This window comes from Mustela lutreola, chromosome 11, assembly GCF_030435805.1.
Source record: "Mustela lutreola isolate mMusLut2 chromosome 11, mMusLut2.pri, whole genome shotgun sequence".
In the NCBI taxonomy this organism is placed as follows: domain Eukaryota; kingdom Metazoa; phylum Chordata; class Mammalia; order Carnivora; family Mustelidae; genus Mustela; species Mustela lutreola.
In genome coordinates this window covers 35,370,931-35,391,924 of record NC_081300.1, presented here as the reverse complement: position 1 = coordinate 35,391,924, position 20,994 = coordinate 35,370,931, and the positions used below count along the sequence as shown (strand labels likewise).

The following is a 20,994-nucleotide window of genomic DNA, read 5'->3' as shown; positions in this document are numbered from 1 at the left end:
AGACCTTTGGATCTCAGTACCTACAGTAATTAAGAAGTGTATGTGCTTGTCCCTTCAGAGTCTTTATGCTGATTGATTACAGTGGCAAAAAGCTCGGTAGAGTGCAGTCTTGAAAACAGCACAGCCTTGAGAATCAAGAAAACTGGACGGTTTTTAAATTTTTATTTTATTCTGATTGAGATTTAATTTACATACAGTAAAACTGCATAGATCTCAAATGTACAGTTTGATAAACTTTGACAATTCTATACACCATACAATTAAGATCCAGTACTTTTCTGTTGTTCCTGTTGTTGTTCACTCATGTTCCTTTCTAGTCCTTCCCTCCCAAGGCCTCTCTCCTGTGTTTGCACATGGCTGCCTTCTGTATCCTCACATGGCCTTTTCTCTATGAGAATACATCCCAAGTGTGTCTCTCCCCCGGCCCTATTTTTTTTTTTTAAGATTTTATTTATTTATTTGAGAGAAAGAGCATGAGCTGGAGGAAGGAGGGAGAGAGAATCTAAAGCGGACTCTGCACTGAGTTCCAAGCCCAATGCGGGGCTTGATCCCACAACCCAGAGATCCTGACCAAAGCCGAAACCAAGAGTCCACTGCTTAAGGGACTGAGCCACCTAGGCACCCCCTGTCTCTCTCTTCTTTAGAGACAAAGGATCATATTGGATTAAAAGCCATCTATATGACCTCATTTAGCCTTAATTACATCTTTAAATGTCCTGTCTCCAAATACAGTCACATTATGAGGTACAGTGAAAGTAAGGACTTCAACACATGAATTTGGGCAGGGTCAGGGAGCACAATTCAGTCCATAACAACTACTTTTTTCCCCGCCTTTTTGCTTTTTATATCTTTTTCTTATCTCATTATACTGCCTAGAACTTCTGTTACAATGTAGAAAAAAATGGTAAAAGTGAACTTCCGTAAGGAAACCCTGATCTCATAGGGAAAGCAGTTCCCACCATTTAGTATGATTTTAGTTGTAAGTTTTTTGTAAATGCTCTTTATCAGGTTAAGAAAGTTCCCTCCTCGTTTGCTGAGCATCTTTATCATAATGAGTGTTGAATTTCATCAGGTCTTTTTTGTGTACCTATTGAAATGACCATGCATTTTCTTTTTTTTTTTTATTCTGTTAATTTGATGAATTACACTGATTGGGAGATATTGGTGTGTCATATCTCTTTGGTAATGACCTTGTCAGGGTTTGGTAACAGAGTTATGCTGTGTCATAAATAAGTCAGGATGTCAGCAAAAATGGCAGAGTAGGGACTTCCAGAAGCGCTCCCCCCACCACCTTCAACTCCCAGAAATACTGAAAGTACTGGCAAAACTGCCAGAATCAGCCTTATCAGAACTCTGAAAGATAGTGAAAGATTAATAAAAATCAAGCAAGTGCTTAGCCAGCAAAAAGGCCACTGAAACATAGAAGGAGAACTTTGTGGAATTTTAAGTTAGCCTTGTCCCATCCCCAAAGCTTGCATGGCAGCATTCTTGAAGATGGCGTCCTGACTTCCAGTATGAGCATCTGGTCCCAGAGAGAGCAGAAGAGATCTTGTTCTCAAGGAATTGTGTTTGTCTCTTTTCACCTGTCTATTCCCTAAGTGATTCACACAGGGTTTTTCCTAAGCCTGACCTCTCTCAGGACAGAGAAGCAACTACATGTAGGACATTGCTTGTAAACATTAAAAACCAAATGAACACACCACTGATGCCTGACGTAAAAAAGTAATAGTTGAGCCAAACAATAGACACATCAAAAAGCCAACAAATTAGACAACCATGGATGAAATGGATGAATTCCTAAAAAACACACAAACTACCAAAACTGACTCAAGAAAGATAGGAAATCTGAATAGACCCAAACAGGTGAAGTAATTAAGTCATCAATCAAAAACCCCCCAAAAAAGACAAACCCAGGACTTGAAGCAGATGGCTTCACTGGTGAATTCTACCAAATATTTAAAGAATTAACCTGAATCCTTCTGGAACTCTTCCCCAAAAACACTTCTTCACTTATTCCAGGCCTCACTCTGATGCCAAAGCCAGACAAAGACATTATAAGAAAAGAAAACTGCACATCAATATCACTTGTGAATATAGATGAAAATCTCCTCAATAAAATACTAATAAAACTGGATGCAGCAGCATATTAGAAGAATTACATACCGAGCGGATTTTAGCTCAAGAATGCAAAGGTAGTTCAACACACAAAAACCAGCTGGTGCAAAAATCACATTATCAGGAGAATGAAGGGGAAGCACGTCTGGCTGGCAGTCCATAGAGCGTGCAACTCTTGATCTCAGGGTCATGAGTTCAAGCCCTGCATTAGACTCCATTGCTGGGCATGGAGCCTACTTAAAATTGAAAAAGAAAAGAAGAAATTATGCTAATTGAGAGAAGCAAGACACAAAAGGCCATATGTTGCATGATTTTACTGATACGAAATATCCAAAACAGGCAAAGCAGATTTATGGTCCCAGGAACCTAGGAGAAGAAAATGGAGAATGGCTGCTTCATTGTTACAGGGTTTTTGTCTGAAGTGATAAAAAACATCTGGAATTAGGTCATATGATGGTTGCACAACATTGTAAATGGACCTAATACCAACAAACTGTACACATTAAAATGGCTAAAATGGCAAATGTGTATTTTGCCACAATTTAAAAAAAAATAAATGATGTAGTCTTTTCCCTCTCCTCTGTATTCTGAAAGAGGTTGTGTAAGATTGGTATTGTTTCTTCCTTACATGTTTTATGGAATCCACCACTGAAACATCTGGCTTGGAGTTGTTGCTTTTGTTGTTAGCATTGATGGTGATGGTGTGTGTGTGTGTGTGTGTATGGGTTTTCTTACTTTGGATTTTTTATTTCTTTAACAGATATTGGACTACTCAGATTTGTCATTTCTTTTTGTGTTCAACTTTGCTAAATTTTGCTTTCCATAGGATTTGCTCATTTCATCTAAGTTGTTGATTTTATTGGCTTAAAATTGTTTACAACATGCCTTTTCTTTAATGCACTTAACATCTGGAGTGATATACCTCTTTCATTCCTGGTATTGATAATTTTTAATTTTCTCTCTTAATCAGCTTTGCTAGGGGGTAATCAATTTTACTGGCTTTTTAAAGAAAAAAAACAACCTTTGCTTTTTGTTGATTTTTGTCTATTATGTGCTTGTTTTCTATTCCATTGATTCTTGTTCGTATTTTTATTATTTACTTTATACTAATTTGGGTTTAATTAGCTCTTTTTTCCCTAGCTTCTTAAATTGAAAACTGAGATCAATGACTTTAAATCTTTCTTCTTTTCTAATATAAGTATATAAAACTATAAATTTCTCTCTAAGCATTGTTTTAAGCTGCCTCCCACAAATTATGATAAGTTGTATTTTCATTATCATTCTTGTGTTAGCAAGACTAAAGCACCAGGAATGCTTGTCTGCTGATCAGAGTGTAAATTTATACAACCACTTTGGAAAACAGTTTTGCATTATTTATTGAAGATAAAGAACAAATACCCCATATCCAAGAGATTCCATTTCTAAATATATATACTAGAGAGAATCTCATACACACAGTAATTAACTTACAAATATGTTCATAGCAGCTATATTTAGTTGGCTAGGCTAAAATACGGTAACAAATAGAAAAAATATCAACGGCTTAAGAAACGAGAAGTTTCTTCCAAGATCACCTTGAGTATAGAGGTTAGCAAACTGTTCATGGCCAAATCTCGTCCAATGCTTTTTTTTGTAAATAAAGCTTTATTAGAATACAGCGATTTCCCTTTTTTATGTATTGTCTGTGGATGCTTTCATACTTCAATAACAGAGTTGAATAGAAGCGCAATGGCCCATAAAGCTAATATATTTACTAAGTGGCCCTGCCACAACAGGTCAGCAAGAAGTAGGAAGGTACAGAGTACACATGGAAGGTTTTATAGAATAGGCCTGAAATGGCACATAAAACATCTACTAGTTTTCCAGCCTCTGAGCATATAATATCTACTAGTTTTCCAGCGGCTGACATGGGGCTCGATCCCACAACCCTGAGATCATTAGCTGAGCTGAAACCAAGAGTCAGACACTAAACCAACTGAGCCACCCAGGTGCCATGTGCACTTTTATTTTTAAAATGCGTATGTTGTCTTTGTGTGTGTGTGTGTGTGTAAACAGGTATGGAGTTTTATGAATATGCATAACTGTATGTAATTGTTGGTATACTTAATATGAAATCAAATTTTGTAGAAGAAATGAGTATAATTAAAAGCTGATATGTTACTTCCCAGAAACTTAATAAGGAATAGCACTTAAAGAATTAAGAAAAAGGAATAAGCTTGTCCTATGTCTTAGACCAATCATTCTCAACTTTTGGGGGGTCTCATGCCTTTTTAGAATTTGATGAAAGCTATGGCCCCTTTCCTTAAAGAGTAATGGGCACACGTACACACATAATTGTGCCTGCAGTTATGAGGGAGTCACACGTTCATGAAGTATATCCATGGATTCCATAGGAGTCCCTGGGCCCTCTGTTACAATTCCTTCTTTAAGTTGTCCTCATCAAATGTCAGTTATCCCAACTAAACTTTTGATAGAAGGATCAAAACCATAAATAAGACTAATGTTCAAGTCTTCTATAATAGTGATTGCAGAGATAATTATATTCTTTCACCAGGCATATCTTCTTCCCTCACCTTACCCACAAGTCCCTCTCAGTTGTTTCTGCTCCTGTTTACACATTTTAATTTCCCCTCACACCAACCAGGACGCTACCTAGACAGTTGTAGTAGGAATGAGCCTCTTCACCTGCCTCCGGTCTCTCTGTCCCGCTCTATTCCAAGGTCTGCCACAGAAGTAATCTCTCCAAAGACCAGCTGGGTTTTTTTAATTGTGTTTGTTGCTGCTGTGTTGTATTTTTGAGGCCAACTAGCACAGTGTTTAAGATTAGTTTGCAATACAAAGTCAAAACCCAGCCTCGTTCTTACTAGCTGTGTGATACTGGACATTCTGCTTGACCTTTCAGTTTCTACTTCTTTATCTATAAAATGAGGGCAATAATATAATTTAAGGACTGTTGGAAAGAATAATGAGATAATGCATATAAAGTGATTTAAAGTGATTAGCAAAGTACAAGGACATAATGATGCTCAATAAATATTTCCTGAATATATTAAATATTTAGCCTCAGGGTTTTTAATTGAATACTTTTGCTAATTCCATGCTCTTTATTCCTTCCTATCAAAATACCACCTCCTGCATCAAATCTTCTTTAATCCTACAACCATACATGATCTCTCCCACTTCTTAATTTCTCAGACTTGTACTGTTTATTATGGGGGAATAGCCTAAAAGTAGAACTCTGGGATCAGATTATCTGGACATGAATATTGTCTCCATCACTTAACTAGCTTTGTGACCTTGGGCAGGTCCTGTAAGTCCCCTATGGCTTATTTTACCTATCTGTAAATGAGATGTTAAAATAGTATCTATTGCAAAGGGGTTTTATGAGAATAAATATAACTAACTTCTAGAAATAGCAAAACTAGAGAGAGAGAGAACTAGAGGAGGGATAGGAACAAAACAGGAACTTTGGGGAATGAGGAAATATTCTGAAATCAGATTGTAAAAAGAAATAAGTCAATCCCATGAAAATTTTTAAAAATTATTTATTTGAGAGGGAGAGCGTGCACAGGGAGGAGGAGCAGAGGGAGAGGTGAGGGAAAGGATCTCAAGCAGACTGGGTTGTGGTCATGCTTTCATAAGCTGTATAAATTTACTACTGTTTATCAAGCTGGTAAGTTTAAGATGGTTAAATTTTATGGTATTCAAATTATAATGAAGCTTTTTTAAAAGAAAGATAAATGGTATATGGCAGAGGCTTAGAGCAGTACCAGGCACATACTAAGCATACCATATCTATTAGCTGTTGTCACCTTATACTGCCTTGGGTTGTGATTCTTTACCAGGTTGTTCAGAGTATCTCATGTTCTTACTCTCTCCCGTCTTCTTTACCGTCCCCTAAACTAACTCTGAACTTAATCCTAATACCAGCCCTTGCTGATCATTAGGTACTTGGTAAATATTTACTGATTGGTGCACTGCAGGTACTGAGGGAGTTTGTGTCTAGTATGAAAATATATTGGTTTGGGTTCAGGGTCCCACGGGTTTGTGTATACAAAGAAGACTGAATTGTGGATTTAGGTAGCTAGTCTTTTACATCTATACATAATAGAGAACAGCCAGTATTGAGTATAGCTTTTGAATACCAAGGATCATGGTGACCGTTTTGATGCTAATCTCTGCACATAGAAGACTCTTGCTTTCTGTGGGTCTGATTTTTCTCTGATAACACTGAGAAAGGGTACCATTCCCAGATTATAGACTACTATATTCTTGGCATTTGAAGGTCTGGTATTTGCAACACACCAAAGCTGTCTTCATGTTATTTGAATAGTTACACTTTCCTCAAAGAAAGAATAAATCTTCCCAAATAATTTCTTTAAGCAGCCTGGGCTGTAGTTTTCCAGGAACCAGAAGAAAATTGTGAGTGAGATTCTTACAGTCTTGCAAGAAAAAGACAGGGATGTTTTGTGCTGTTTGGGAAATAATATTAGGAAGGAAGAGGAGGAGAAAATTATTGTTATTAGAAATAATAATTAGAAAACAAACAAAAACTAAAAAATCTTTCTTCCCATGCCATCTTATTTAGCACTCCAGAGGAGAAAAATAATTATTAACTGAACATTGCTTGTTAGAAAAGAACAAAGACCAAATCAGCCCTGGAATGGATAGGTGAACATCTTTTCCAATCAGACACTTGTTTTAGCCCAGTGTACAGGTCTTTGAAAGAAGCATTCAAGATTTCTGTCTGCCTTGAAAGTTTTAGGGGTAAGAGCAGTTTAACTTGGGGGATTTGGAGATACAAAGTGCTGGACTCAGAGAGACGAAAGATGTTTTCTTAGAATGGTTAAAGGGAACAAAATAAAGCAATTACCTTCTTGGTCATTTTCACAGTAAACTCAAACCAGCAGGAAGATGACAGGCCATCAGGTTTAAAAACAAAATCAGTAGCCAGTCTGTTATTGCACAGAGGTACTTTTCTTAAACAAGATACTGTGGATCTCTGATTTTACAAAATCAAAACAACCCACTGAGTTTCCCATCTGCCATTGTTTCATTTCAGAGGGAAAAAAATAGCTTACTTTTAAAGCTTAGGGATTTTGGAATGTCTAATATATTGCTCAGAATGGACTTTTCCATTTCCTTTTATTGAATGCCCAAATTAATTCTTTTTATTGTTCATACAGGAACAGTGGCAGGAGTTAGAAAAGATGCATCCACATCTCCTATAACAATAGGAAGCCAAAAGGAGCTTGGAATCACAAGCTCATCAGCGCTGCAGCACGACTCTTCTTGGTAAGCCTCAGGGACTCTTTGGTTTAACATTCTCTAGGTAAGAGCCTTTTGGGGGGCAGGGAGTCATTTAATAAAGGAGTGGAAAAGTCTTGACAATTCTTAAGAGCTGTTACTCGAAAGAGGCCTTCTTTGGAAGCATCTAGATTTGGCCAGGTTGATCGCATGGAGCTCTTTCCTTTACCCATGCCTCACCTTAATTGAAACCGGTAATTGGCAACGATTTCCAGAAAAACACAAAGCTAATCCTATCTTTCATCAGAAAATGTGCTTCACAGCAGGTCTTTCCCAGTTTGTCGCAGAATTGTTATACACTTGGACTTTAAGTTTAACTAATTGAATTCATTGATTCTGAAAATTATGGTGGGTTTTGTATTACAGGTTTTTTTTTTTAAATATTTTATTTATTTATTTGACAGACAGAGATCACAAGTAGGCAGAGAGGCAGGCAGACAGAGAGAGGAAGGGAAGCAGGCTCCCCGCTGAGCAGAGAGCCCAATGCGGGGCTCGATCCCAGGACCTTGAGATCGCGACCTGAGCCTAAGGCAGAGGCTTAACCACTGAGCCACCCAGGCGCCCCTGTATTACAGTTTTAAGGTTCTGTCAATGTTTACGGATACCAGAGACATTTGAAGAGTTAAGAATTTGCTCAGACTTTTCTGGAGTCAGGAAAAGAAACACATTATTAAAATTTTTTCACATCCAATAAGCCACCCACCTATTACGCATTTAAGGCTGATTATATAAACAGCAACACCGAATGGGCTTAGTTTCAGCTTTCTTGGGAATGTGCTTGTTTGAGCACTTAAATTCCCAGCATCTTATCAGAAGAATGTAGATTTCAAGACTTAATTTTAATTATAAAGAACTTTTGGGAAATAACCCTAACACAGAGGACAGTAAGGACTGCCATCTATTAGGCACCTACTGTGTATCCACCCATGTATGGACTGTCTGATTTAATCTTCATCAGAGCCTTAGGAAGTGGTACTCCTATCATTCTCATTGCCAGAATTAGGAAACTAAGAGATTGAGTGACTGGCCTAAGGTCACATAGCTAATAAGACGTAGAACTAGCTTTTCAGACTCCAAAGCCCATTATCTTAAATACTATAATAGTTGACAATGACAACCTCCGTATTTTGAAGGTGACCCACAAGCAAAAAAAAAAAAAAAAATTATCTAGTTTACCACATTCTTTGTCCATTACCCCTTTCTTTTATTTTTAATGCTGCCCTTATTAGCATTTTCCAAGTACCCACATTGAGCTGTCAGTTCTGAAATGTTGAGGGTCGGGGGTCCCTCCTTGAACCACTCGGCATTGCGGCTGAATGCTTGTGCTCAAAGAGGATCCATCCCAATCACCTTGAGGGCTTCCTCTAGAGAAGTTATGGGTAAAGAGGAGAAATGATCTGGATTTTCTCTCTTAGTGAATTTTTCTACTGAAGATTAAAGCAAGCTCTTTAACGCTACTTTAATGTGTTTTTGATTATTGCATTTCAGTTTAGAGAGAAGCATGAAAAAGAATAAAATGTTTCCCCAGTAAGAGTTTTGTAGAACATTCTCAGCACACATTTTCTGAATGGACCATATCAACTTCGTACAGTTTTACAAGCCCACGTTAGAATTGCTGTGAAGACTCATATTTATGGACCTTAAAAAAGAGATTCTGTATCAGTTAGTTCTTAATACTGCAAATCAGCTAAATACAGATTTGCAGAGGTTTCATAAATAATGAGTACTTGGCTAAATAAAACAATGTGTAACACACTAGATTTCATCCTTAGAAGTGCCTGATGGCATATTATAGGTTTATTATACAAAGTGCAGAGTTGAAAAAAAAGATTCAGTACTATGAAAATCAGTTACCAAGAGGGCACAGTGGTTGCTTTCCAAATTTCAGAATCAGGATTATTTGAATTATTCTTATTTCAAAGTGTAGAAAAGGCATTTTTTATAGACTACTTTTCAGTTACATGCAAACTCTTAATGCAAGACAAAACTCTGTTTATTCTTCATCCCAACAAACCTTTGAACTTACCGAGAAGAGTAAAAGCCTATCCACCTTATATTTCCAGAATTTCCCAAACTTGGAAAACAGGATGGGGGTGGGACAGATGGTGGTGGGAAATAGGTTTTCCTTTGTTCTCTGAAAAGCGTTAACACCTCGGAAGAGTCCTATATTGTCCCACATGCCAGTGATAAAACCAGGCGTGGCAAAGTCATCTTTCTCATTCACAATGTGGGCTGTTAATTGTTCTCTCTGCTGCCTGTCAATATAATGTGAAATTTTCATTCCCCATTCAAGATGGGAAAAGTTGTGGCTGAAAATGTTAACATTTGCATTTTTATTTGTTGATTTATTTAAAGGACAGCCTCTCCCGCAGCAATCCATCACTCGGTGACACCCCAAATATGAATAATGTATTGTAGACTTGCGGTTACAATGTGTAATAAGTGCTAGAGACAGTAAAGGAATGTTAACTATGTTGCAAATGTAATATTTATTGACTCATAAAGTTTATTGCTTTGGAGGTTCAATAATACTGACCATAGGCCATTAATATCACTTATCCTGATTTTAGCTGGGCACCTTTATATGTAGAAATATTCATCTATCTCATGCTAACAAAATAAATAGGTAATTTACAGCACAAGCAAAGAGGGCTTTATAGTTTTCTGTGCTGAGAGCTGCATCGCTTCTTTCTCTTCATTCACTTCTGGCCTCCAGCATTGATCACACACCCCTGAGCTGTCCAAGAGAGAAACCACAATAGGCACATTGGCACAAGAGGATGGAGCTGCTGAACCAAAGGGGGCCATGCATTTCTGCTTGCCTGAAACAGGCAACGCCTCCCAAACCCCCATCATATGGGCTTTTCTCCCTGTCATTCTGAACACCTGGTGAGGAAGTGCACCTTTGAGCGGAAAGTTCAACAAATACTTCCCCTGCCAGGACGCTGGGTCAGAGTTTATAGATTCTACTGGATCCTCTGGTCTCCAAGGTGAAACCAGAACTGGCCAGTTAATTTGCTATGAGCACAGCTGTTACTGATAATTAACCCTTTTATACCTTCCAGAATTAGGTATGTCCATTGCCAGCAATAAAGATCATACAGGAAATACCTGACACCCAAAGCAAAAGAAGTAATGTTAATTAGCAACCATCAGCTGTAATTGTCATTCCCATTAAGATGCAGAATTAAGTATTTCTTCGTTATAAATAACCTTTCTAATTGTACTTGATGTATGCCAATTTAATCAAAAAGTATACTTGCAACAGACCGATATTTGCATTAATGTAGCTTTGGATCTTCAAATCTTTTATTTCAAATTTGGGGAGAAAAAGCATAGTACAGCTGTATATCCTTTATATGTGGGGATTTTTTTCTATCCGGGTTTGGAGATCTAGAACATTTTATATTAAAATGAAGACAGTATCTTCTGGGATTGTTCACTGAAACAGAAATCTTGTCACTTTTTAAAATACCAGTAAAGTTTCTATGTTCCAGTCATATGACAGCTCAGTGGTAATTGTTCCAAACTGATAAACAGAGGCAAATAGCAGGCCTGCGGCACCAGGATTACATTCTAAGGCCCCGAAGTAAATGTTACTGAGGCTTCTTTTCTCTGTTGTCCCCTGATATATGAGAGTTAATGCTGGTACTCTTGCCCTCGTGTGTGTGTGTGTGTGTGTGTGTATGTGTGTATGATGTGAAGAAAGAAAAGCAGATCTCACCAAAGCATACCAAATTACTGAATTTGGGGAACTGGAGATATAGATGGACTATTTCTGGGTAGTACTGCTCACCTCTCTACTCTAGCTTTTTTCAAAAAGGTTTTTCACCACAATGCAGAGTTGGAAATTTTGCTTTTTTTAGAGAGGGCATGTGCTCACCTGCATGTGGGGAGAGGCAGAGGGAGAGAATCCCAAGCAGAATCCTCCCACCCCTGCCCCAAGCACAGAGCCTGACACAGGACTTGATTGCATGACCCATGAGATCAAGATGCAACCAGAAGCCAAGAGTCAGACACTTAACCGCCTGAACCACCCAAGCACCCCCAGAGTTGAAAATTCTTATTTTCTTTCATTTTGTTGGTTTTTTAGACATGTTGGAGAGGGGTGATTTTGTGGAGCTTGCTTTTTGTTGAGGGAGGTAAGAAAATATTTAAGTATGTATTTCCAAAGATTTAATAGCTTATTTGGGGGCTTTTTAAAAAATAGCCTAAAAAATAACTTAATTTGATCTTTTGTTAAAGACTGTGGTCCTTTGCTTTCAAACTATATGCTTAATTGTCCTGAAAACTTAGCTGTAAGTTTATAAATTGATGAGCTCTCCATTGTGCACATGCTTGTGCCATCATGCTCACAGACAACTGTTTGTGCACGGCGGATCTGAAGCTTGTAGAGACTTGCTGTCCGTTGAGGTGGAGACTGAGGGACCACGCTCAGAATATTGGACCACATTACACTAATCCAGGCTGGAGGAATCCAAGTACCCTGCAGTCTAGAACTTAAACTTCTGTCTTGAAAACTGTATTTTTCTGTGTCTTTGGAAGAATGTCTGTCTTTTTAGATCCTCTGCCTATTTTTTATTCAGACTGATTTTTTTGGTTTTGACTTGCTATTGAGTTGTAAGAGTTCCTTATATATTTTGAATATTAACCTCTTACTAAATAGTTTATAAATATTTTTTTCAGTTTGTGATCATTTCCTTTACAGTTTGATCCAGTCCCATTTGTTTTTACTTTTGCTTTTGTTCCTTGAACTTTCAGTATCTTATCCAAAAAATCATTTCAAAGACTGGTGTCAAGGAGCTTTTTTTTTGTTTTCTTCTAGGAATTTTACAATTCCAGATTTTATAATTAAGGATTTAATCCATTCTCAGGGTTTTTTTTTAAATATCATGAAAGATGAGAGTCCAGTCTCCTTCTTCTCCGTCTGAATATCCAGTTTTCCCAGAACCATTTATTGATGAGACTGTCCTTTCCCAATTGTATATTCATGGTGCCCTTGTTGAAAATTCATTGATCATTTATGCTTTGTTGTTGTTTTTTTTTTCGTGGGTTCTTGATTATGTTCCATTGGTTTATGTCTGTTTTTATGGCCAATACCATACTGTTTGGATTACTATAACTTTGTAATATAATTTGTAGTCCAGAAGTGTGATGCCTCCAACCTTGTTCTTTTTCCTCAAGGTTTTAGCTATTTAGAGTCTCTTGTGGTTCCTTATGAATTTTGCAATTGTTTTTTCCATTTCTGTGGAAAATGCCAGTGGAATTTTGGTAAGGCTTGCATTGAATACATACATCACTTTGGGTAGTATGGTTATTTTAACAATATTAATTCTTTCAATTCATGGAGATGGTATATCTTTCCATTTATTTGTGTCTTCTTCAACTATTTTCATCTATGTTTTATAGTTTTCAGTGTACAAATCTTTCACTGCCTTGATTAAATTTATTCCCAAGTATTTTATTCTTTTTGATGCTATTATAAATGGAATTTTTTCTTGATTTCCTTTTTGGTTAGATCATTATTGGTATAAGTAGATTCAACTGATTTTTGTATATTGATTTTATATCCTGGAACTTTACAGAATTTGTTAGTTCTAACCGGGTTATTGTTGGTGTTGGTATTGCTTTGTGTTTGGAGTGTGTAGGGTTTGTCTACATATAGAATCATATCATTTGCAGAGTTAATTTTACTTCTTCCTTAACTACTTGGATGGCTTTTATTTCTTTTTCTTTACTTATTGCTGTTGCCTGCACTTCTAGTACTTTGTGTAATAGAAGTGACAGGAGCAAGCCCTGTACCAGACCACAGAGGAGAAGCCTTCAATTTTTCCCTATTATGATGTTATCTGGGGCTTTTTATAAATGGCTTTTATTGTGCTGAAGAGATTTTCTTCTATATTCAAGGGTTTTTGTCATGAGTGGATATTGAACTTTTCAAGGAAGACATAAATTGCCAACAGGTATATGAAAAGATGCTCAACGTCAGTAATCATTGGGAAAATGCACATGAAAACCACAATGAGATAGTCCCTCACACCGCTGGGATGGCTATTTTCAAAACAAGTACATAATGGTGAGGATTTGGAGAAAAGGGACCCTCGTGCATTGTTGGTAGGAATGTAAATTGATACAATTACTGTGGAAAACAGTATGGAGGTTCCTCAAAAAATTAAAAATTGAACTACTGTATGATCCAACAGTCTTCTTCTGGGTATATACTCAAAGGAAATACAGTACCACAAAGAGGTGTCTGTCCTCCTATGTTCACTGCAACATTATTCACAGTAGCCAAGATATGGAAACAACCTAAATGTCCTATCAGTGGATGAATGGACTTTGGAATAATATTCAGCCTTTAAAAAGGAGATCTGCCATTTGTGGCAGATGGCATGGATTAAGCTGGACGACATTATGCTAAATGAAATAAGCCAGACATAGAAATACTTCATGATCTCACTTATTTGTGGAACATAAAAAGTTCAAAGCATAGAAGCAGAAAGAAGAATGGTGGTGACCAGGAGTAGGATGGTAGAGGAAATGAGGAGATAGTGGTCAAAGGGAACAAAGTTGCCATACTGTAGGATGAATACATCTAGAAATCTAATGTACAACATGATGGCTATAGTTAATAATACTGTATTAAATATTGGAAATTTGCCAAAAGAATAGATTGCTAGTGTTCTCACCACCCTTTTAACTATATAATTGAAACTATATGAAGAGATGATATATTAGTTTGATTGTAGTAATCATTTTACTTTATATGTATATCATTAATAATTTCCTAATATTGAACAACTCTTCCAAAAAATCATTGTATATTTTAAATATGTATTTGTATATTTTAAATATATTTAATTTTAATTTTTAAGTGGGTTTTTTTTTTCATCTCTATTTTCATCTAAGTAACTTGACATAGAAATTCAGTTGCTTCTAGCACCAGATATGATGATATAACTCTTAAAGACCTTGAACAATGGTCATGTTGGTCGTTTGCTGTGCTGTGAAGAGGGACAAACATTTCTTCATTTGTCCCTCTTCGTTCTTTGTGGATCATCAACCAAGGCCTTAGCGTCTGGGCAGTTCAAGCATTGTTTAGTTTCTAATCTCAATTTCCCAGTAACCATTTAGATTATGTAGAAGGAAAAATCATGTAAATATGCTGTTCCTGATTGTAAAAAATTATCTCTTTTATCCCTGACAAAAAAAGTTCTGGATTGGCAACATAAGTATGTTAAGCAACATATATCTATCATACTATTAACAAAAATATAATGCTGAAAATAATAATTACCAGTTCACAATCCTTAGCATAGTACCACAGTGTTGACAGAATGCTTCTAACCTGCATTTTCTTATTTAAATTGCACCCAAACCCTGAAATAAGTAGTAGTAGTACCTCATTTTACAGCGAGGAAATGGCAACTGGAACTGTCCATAGTCACACAGTAATGAAGCAGAAAAGAGACCCTGAACATAGTTCTTCTGATCCCAGATTTTAGTGTTTTTTCATTCTTCACCATTGCCTAAAACTTGAATTTCAGGTCAAGGTGTTGGCACTAAGCTGATAAAATTCTGGTATAGAGTAGGAATGAGACAAACTTGCCTTAAGAGTTACAGTTTATTTTTATAACTTGACAGGAAGAAGCGGGTCATTCAAGAAAAAGAGAAATGCTGTGTTTCCATTACGCACAACAACCAGATTGCAGCATTTTCTTGCACTTGTGCCTAGAATCCTCACTGCAACAATATTTTTTTTTCTCATCTGTAGGTTCACACAAATGGTTTATGTACTCAACTAGATTCCCTTCTGTGCCTAGCACACAACAGTGTGTCATTCTCCCAGGGTAGAGAGAGGGGAGCTACACTAAAATTCCAAACCCCAAATTAGAGCCCACAGGCACTACCTGAGTTTATGTGGTAGTTGGAATAGCGGACCTCACTGCCTCTGTATACTTGAGTATGTGACTGACGGCCATAAGTGACAGTACTGCCCACTCTTCATTGAATGTCTGTTGTATATCAGGTAATGTGTTGGGCATCTACAGATATGTCCATTTAGAATTATATGTTCATATAAATTACATGGCACTGTAAAGCTCTCTTTAATGGCTACTAAAACTCAATTGCAAAATATTAGATAAAATTTCTTTTTAGGTTTTTCAAAATGACTTCCTAAAATGTGGGCTGCAAGGCTAAGAGCTGTCATTTTAGCTTTATGTGCCCTCAGAGTAAGTTTGCCCACCACACACAATCAGAGTAGCATTTACTGTAACTTTTCCATTTTGAGTCTTTTGTAAATAAAATAAAAACAAAGCCTAATGAAATGACACACACACAAAATGATGACAGTAAAAAGGAATAGTCTGAAAACTTAGAAAAGAATGTGTTGAATATGTAAAAGAAAACATGAAGTATAATGTGCCTCTCTGTCTTCCATCTTTAATCAGAAGGATGAAAAGCCCAGCCATTCAAAAGGGGTTTTACTTAAGTTGAGTTGATACTTTGAAATTCCCTGCCAGCAGGGGCATTACTCCCAAGAACAGTTGAACACATGGAAATTCTTATGTGTTTGATGAAAAGATGTAGCTTTTAATTAAGCCAGGATATTGTATTGTTACTGTAATTCCCACTGTTAAAAGCCATTAATATAATCATCCATTCCTCTGACACACACTGTTATACTGTGTATAAGTTTAAAAAACAGAAACAAACAGGCTCCGTAGAAATTTAGAGATAACATAATTCCAAGAAATGAATTCAGCTTGAGGAAGCTTATCAAGACATTCTTACCATAGAAAAAAAAGTACTGCACAAAAAAAATATACATTCAAACAGCTGATGTTTACTAGTCACTTAGATTCGGGTCCCCTGGCTTCAGGAATTCTAAGTTCTGGATGAAGGAGTTGTAAAAGCTCCTTCAGTATTCACAGTTTCCTATATTTTCCAGATATCCTACAGTGATGTATTACTTACATAATTTTTAAAACAATATTTAAAAAGAAAGCAAAGGGCACATATTAATAGGAGGTAAATCCATTTCAAAATTTTTTACTCTACAGTTTCAAGTATTTCCAAATACCCTAAGGTTCACCTTGGAACGTATGACATAAATATGTTATTTCTTTGTCGAGCCAGCAATAGGTGAGGATTATGCTTCCTTGGTGTGTCTTCTCCAGGGTACTGAACGCTGAAAAATGGTATGATTAGTGACATCTGTTCAGTATTGCCAGTTCCCGTTATCATTTCACAGTGTTTATCCTCATGAACTGCTGTTTTAGAGTCATTCGTTTGCTCCAAGGTCACCAAATTCCCTGCACTTCAATGTTAAGAAACATTTGTTGAGTGTCACTTAGTGTTCTAGGCAGTTCAGTGCTTTTCTAAAATTCTTTCATATATGTCACCTGACCTAATCCTCAGAATCATGAGAAAATAAAGCTCAACGAGGCAATTATAGGACAGTCTAGAGCTCAGATGTAATAATTATTAACACCTGGGTTTATAGACCTAGGTTTGAATGGCTTTGAACAAATCATTTAATTTAATCTATAAGATGGGGATAATACTGTCTCCTCATAGGCCTGTCGTGATGATTAAGCAAAACAGTTTACATAGAGTACTTAGCACACTCCCTGTATATCACTAAATAATAGTTGTCATTGTAGAACTTCCCAAGATCACACAAGCAATAAGGAGCTAGGATTTGACCTTGCTATTGTAATTCCAAACTCTATGTGTGTTCCCTGACAAAAGGTTGGGAATAGGATTAAGAAGTTGGCAACTGGGTTGTATTTTTTCATTTTCACTATGCAGACATGTTTGTAAACATGCCTTTTATTTTACCTCTCTAAGCATGACTTCTCGGATGAAAAGAAGAATTTTAATAATTACCTTGAAAATGTGCTCAGAGTATTAACTTTAGGTAAGCAAAGTTAATTTGGTTAGATAAGCACCCTAATTTGGTGCTGGGCCATAATGTGCACTCAGTCAGTGTTCACTCCTTTCTCTGTGGGAGAAGGAGAAATTCCAACTCCCCGCTGAGTAGGGAGCCATAGGAGGGGCTCGAACTCACAACCCTGAAACTACGACCTAAGCCAGAATCAAGAATCAAACACTCAGTGGACCAAGCCACCCAGACACTCCAGTGCAAGGATTTCATTTATTATATTCATTGCTCTACCCTTGTTCTAGGAGAAGGCCTGGCACATAACAGACATTCATTCAATAAGAATGAATGAATGATCACAAAGTAATCATTTCCTTTTCAGTTTTCCAGTTCATGGCATTCTTGTAGAAAATGATTTTCCATTAGGTCTCCTTCACATCTGCAAAAGAACCGTGGGTTGGTGCCCTGCTCAAACATTTAATCGTGCTTCTTTTACTTCCCAGAACTTCTTGCATTTTCATTGACTTTAAGGTGTTCCTGTTTTGTAAGGATTGAAAGATGTCTAGTTTTTTAGGAGATTTTCAAGGAGCAGATTCTCCATTGTGAGTGGTTTCAACATGTTCTTTATATTGGGATTTGATTGCTTGGACAGTATCCCATGGGTCTCTTCACTTAGCTATTTCTTTGCTTGTGTTCAGCCATAGCATACAACTTCTAAGCCTCTGCTTTGGACTGTGACTACTTTGTTGTTCTGGTTTCATCAAGTTAAAATCCTTTCATGCAGACAGACATCATGGCTTAGAGGAAGGGGCATAAGTACCAAAGGCCAAAGATCTGGATTCATCCAGCCTCCACAACTAACTAGCAGCAAAACCTTGACAGAGTCCCTTGACCTTCCCTTTCAGGCTGAGCCTTACCCTTTGTTTAGACAAAAAATCAAAATGAAATCATATGCATCTTCCTCTTGATTTCAGAGTAGTTAATACATTTTGAGAATAAAATGAGAAGTAAACATTTTCAAAAACAAATAAGTGATTTCAGAATAACATGTTTTAAATATCCCTTCAAAACCTTTGGGTTTTGTGCTAGCCAGTAGTTTGGAAACATTAAGTAGATAAACGTGGTACCCATCATTCACAGCATGGTGCAAAGCAATTATATGGGTATCTCTGACCTTCCTAGTTGAAGGGGACTGGATGCAATTTACATTTCTAGAGATTATGCTATGTGAACATGTGTTTACTGAGGGTTTTTCCTTTTTAATGTTTAAATGAAACCACGTCTGGAAAACATCAGATCTTACTTTCAGGAGGATGCCCAGAGAAAAACAAGAAAAAAGTTAACAACCTCAAAGTCCAAATTGAAGTCATTAGCCACCTGGAAAGAGGTGACCATATCTTAGTATAAGCTACCTGCTCTGCCTTAGGGAAAGAATGGTCAGGATTGTGCGTGAGAGTTCCAAAATCACCACTGAGTAAATCAAAGACCTTATACTTATAACGGAGAAGACAGACAATAATGTAGTTAATGGTCACTGACCATTGCATCTTAGCTCAGCTGGATCTCTTTATATACTGTTTATACATTTAAATATATTATATATATACACACACCACTTTAAATATGTTTAACACTTTTTTATTTGAGTATAGTTGATACACAGTGTTTCAGGTGTACAACATAATCAACTTCTCTGTATATTATGCTATCCTCATCACAAGTGTAGCTACCATCTGTCACTGCAGATCACTATCACTTTACCATGTATGTTTCTTATAGTGAACCATTTATTCCTGTGACTTACTCAGTTCATACCCGGAAAAACCTGTATCTCCTCTCTTTCACCCATTTTGTCCATCCTTCCACCACCGCTCCCCCTCCCCTGACAACCATCAGTGTGTTCTCTGTATTTATAGGTCGGATTCTGCTTTTTGTTTGTTTATTCATTTGTTTTTTAGATTGCACATATGAGTCATATGGTATTTAATTTAGTCTGACTTATATCACTTAGAATTATACCCAGTAGGTCTTATATTGTTGCAAGTGGCAAGATCTCATCCCTTTTGTGGCTGCAGAATATGCCTGTGTGTGTGTGTGTGTGTGTGTATACCCACCACATCTTTTATATCCATTCCCCTAGCAGTAGATAGCTGCTTCCGTATCTTGGCTATTGTAAATAATGCTGTAATAAACAAAGGGGTGCATGTATCTTTTCAAATTGGTGTTTTCATTTTCTTTGAGTAAATAGCCAGTAGTAAAATTATTGAATCATATGGTATTTATATTTGTAATTTTTTGAGGACCCTCCATGCTATTTTCCACATTGGCTGCATGAATTTGCATTCCCACCAACAGTACACAAGCTTTCCTTTTCTCCACATCTTTCCAGTACTTGTTATTTCTTATCTTTTGTATTTTAGCCATTCTGACTGGTGTAAAGTGATCCTTCATTGTGGTTTTGATATTTAACAGCTTTCATATTTTCTCCATAAACTATTTGCTTCTCATATTAATGGAATATGATCCCCCCAGCCTACTTTTCTTTATTTCTTTTTTTTATAATTTCTTTAAAGATTTTACTTATTTATTTGATGGACAGAGATCACAGGTAGTCAGAGAGGCAGGCAAAAAGAGGAGGAAGCAGGCTCCCCACTGAGCAGAGAGTCCAATGCAGGACTCAATCCAAGGACCCTGAGATCATGACCTGAGACGAAGACAAAGGCTTATTAACCCACTGAGCCACCAAGGAGTCCCATACTTTTCTTTACTTCTTATGGAGAAATTTATTTTAACATTTTGTATTTTCTGTAACTTTTTATGAGTTTAACCACAAAAATTAAGAATGGATATACATGAAAATTCTTTGGAAAGAGTAAAGGGAAGCACATGAATATTGTTATTTTCATTAATCTTAAGAGTTCTGGATACATCATCACACCAACCATCCTTCCTAATTTACCTTTTAGAGAATTTCAGTAAGCCATTTGGTGTATAAATCCTAATCCTAATATATTTGGTGTATAATCCAAAGAAGGAAGATTCCACATTGATCTTGAAGCTCTAGCGTAATTGCCCAGTGCATTACGTATTTACTTATCAAGACTTCATTGATTTTTTTTTTTCTTTCATGGGTGCATACTAAAGTAAGACTCTTACTGAGAGTGAGAATCCATCTTGGTTGGAATGTAAGTCCCTTGGCAGGCAAGGGCACAGTGATTATTGTTTTACATATGAGAAGCTGTTTCTTTCTTTGGGAGCGCTGGGGTATTCTGAGATGGGTTGTAGTTTCTGTTAGAACAGGGACCCTGCTTAACAACCTGTCACAGGACATGGGCCACGGAAAACCAGAGCCCATTGTTAGAGCCTAGAAGAAAGGCCCCAACCTAATAAGAGGACAGCAAGCTAGAAAGCTAACAAGCCTTATATACAATTGCACATCTCATAAAAGTCTTATATCCCCTCGTGTTTCTTAACATACATGAAGAATTTGTCCTTTCTAAATTTCGACAGTTTTAGAATATTCTGGATAAATGCTTATGTTTAATAATAGTAATGTATAAGGAAAGTACAATAAAATGATGCCTAGCCAGTGGGATTATTTTATAAATGTTATGCATTAGATAAACGATGCAAACAAGTTGTCCCTTAGGGATTTTTCTTTTTTCTAGGGCACTGAATAACCC

The 20,994-nt window shown here is 36.8% G+C and overlaps 1 protein-coding gene across 6 annotated transcripts in view; it reads left to right on the top strand.

Moving 5' to 3' along the window:
* Positions 1-20,994, top strand: part of KIAA1328 (KIAA1328 ortholog) — a 323,127-nt gene that overhangs the window by 268,310 nt on the left and 33,823 nt on the right. For all 6 annotated transcript variants that reach the window (XM_059140330.1, XM_059140329.1, XM_059140334.1 and 3 more), the window contains one exon: positions 7,302-7,410. In XM_059140330.1, the coding sequence (XP_058996313.1) occupies positions 7,302-7,410 (109 nt within the window). The remainder of the gene's footprint in view (positions 1-7,301; positions 7,411-20,994) is intronic.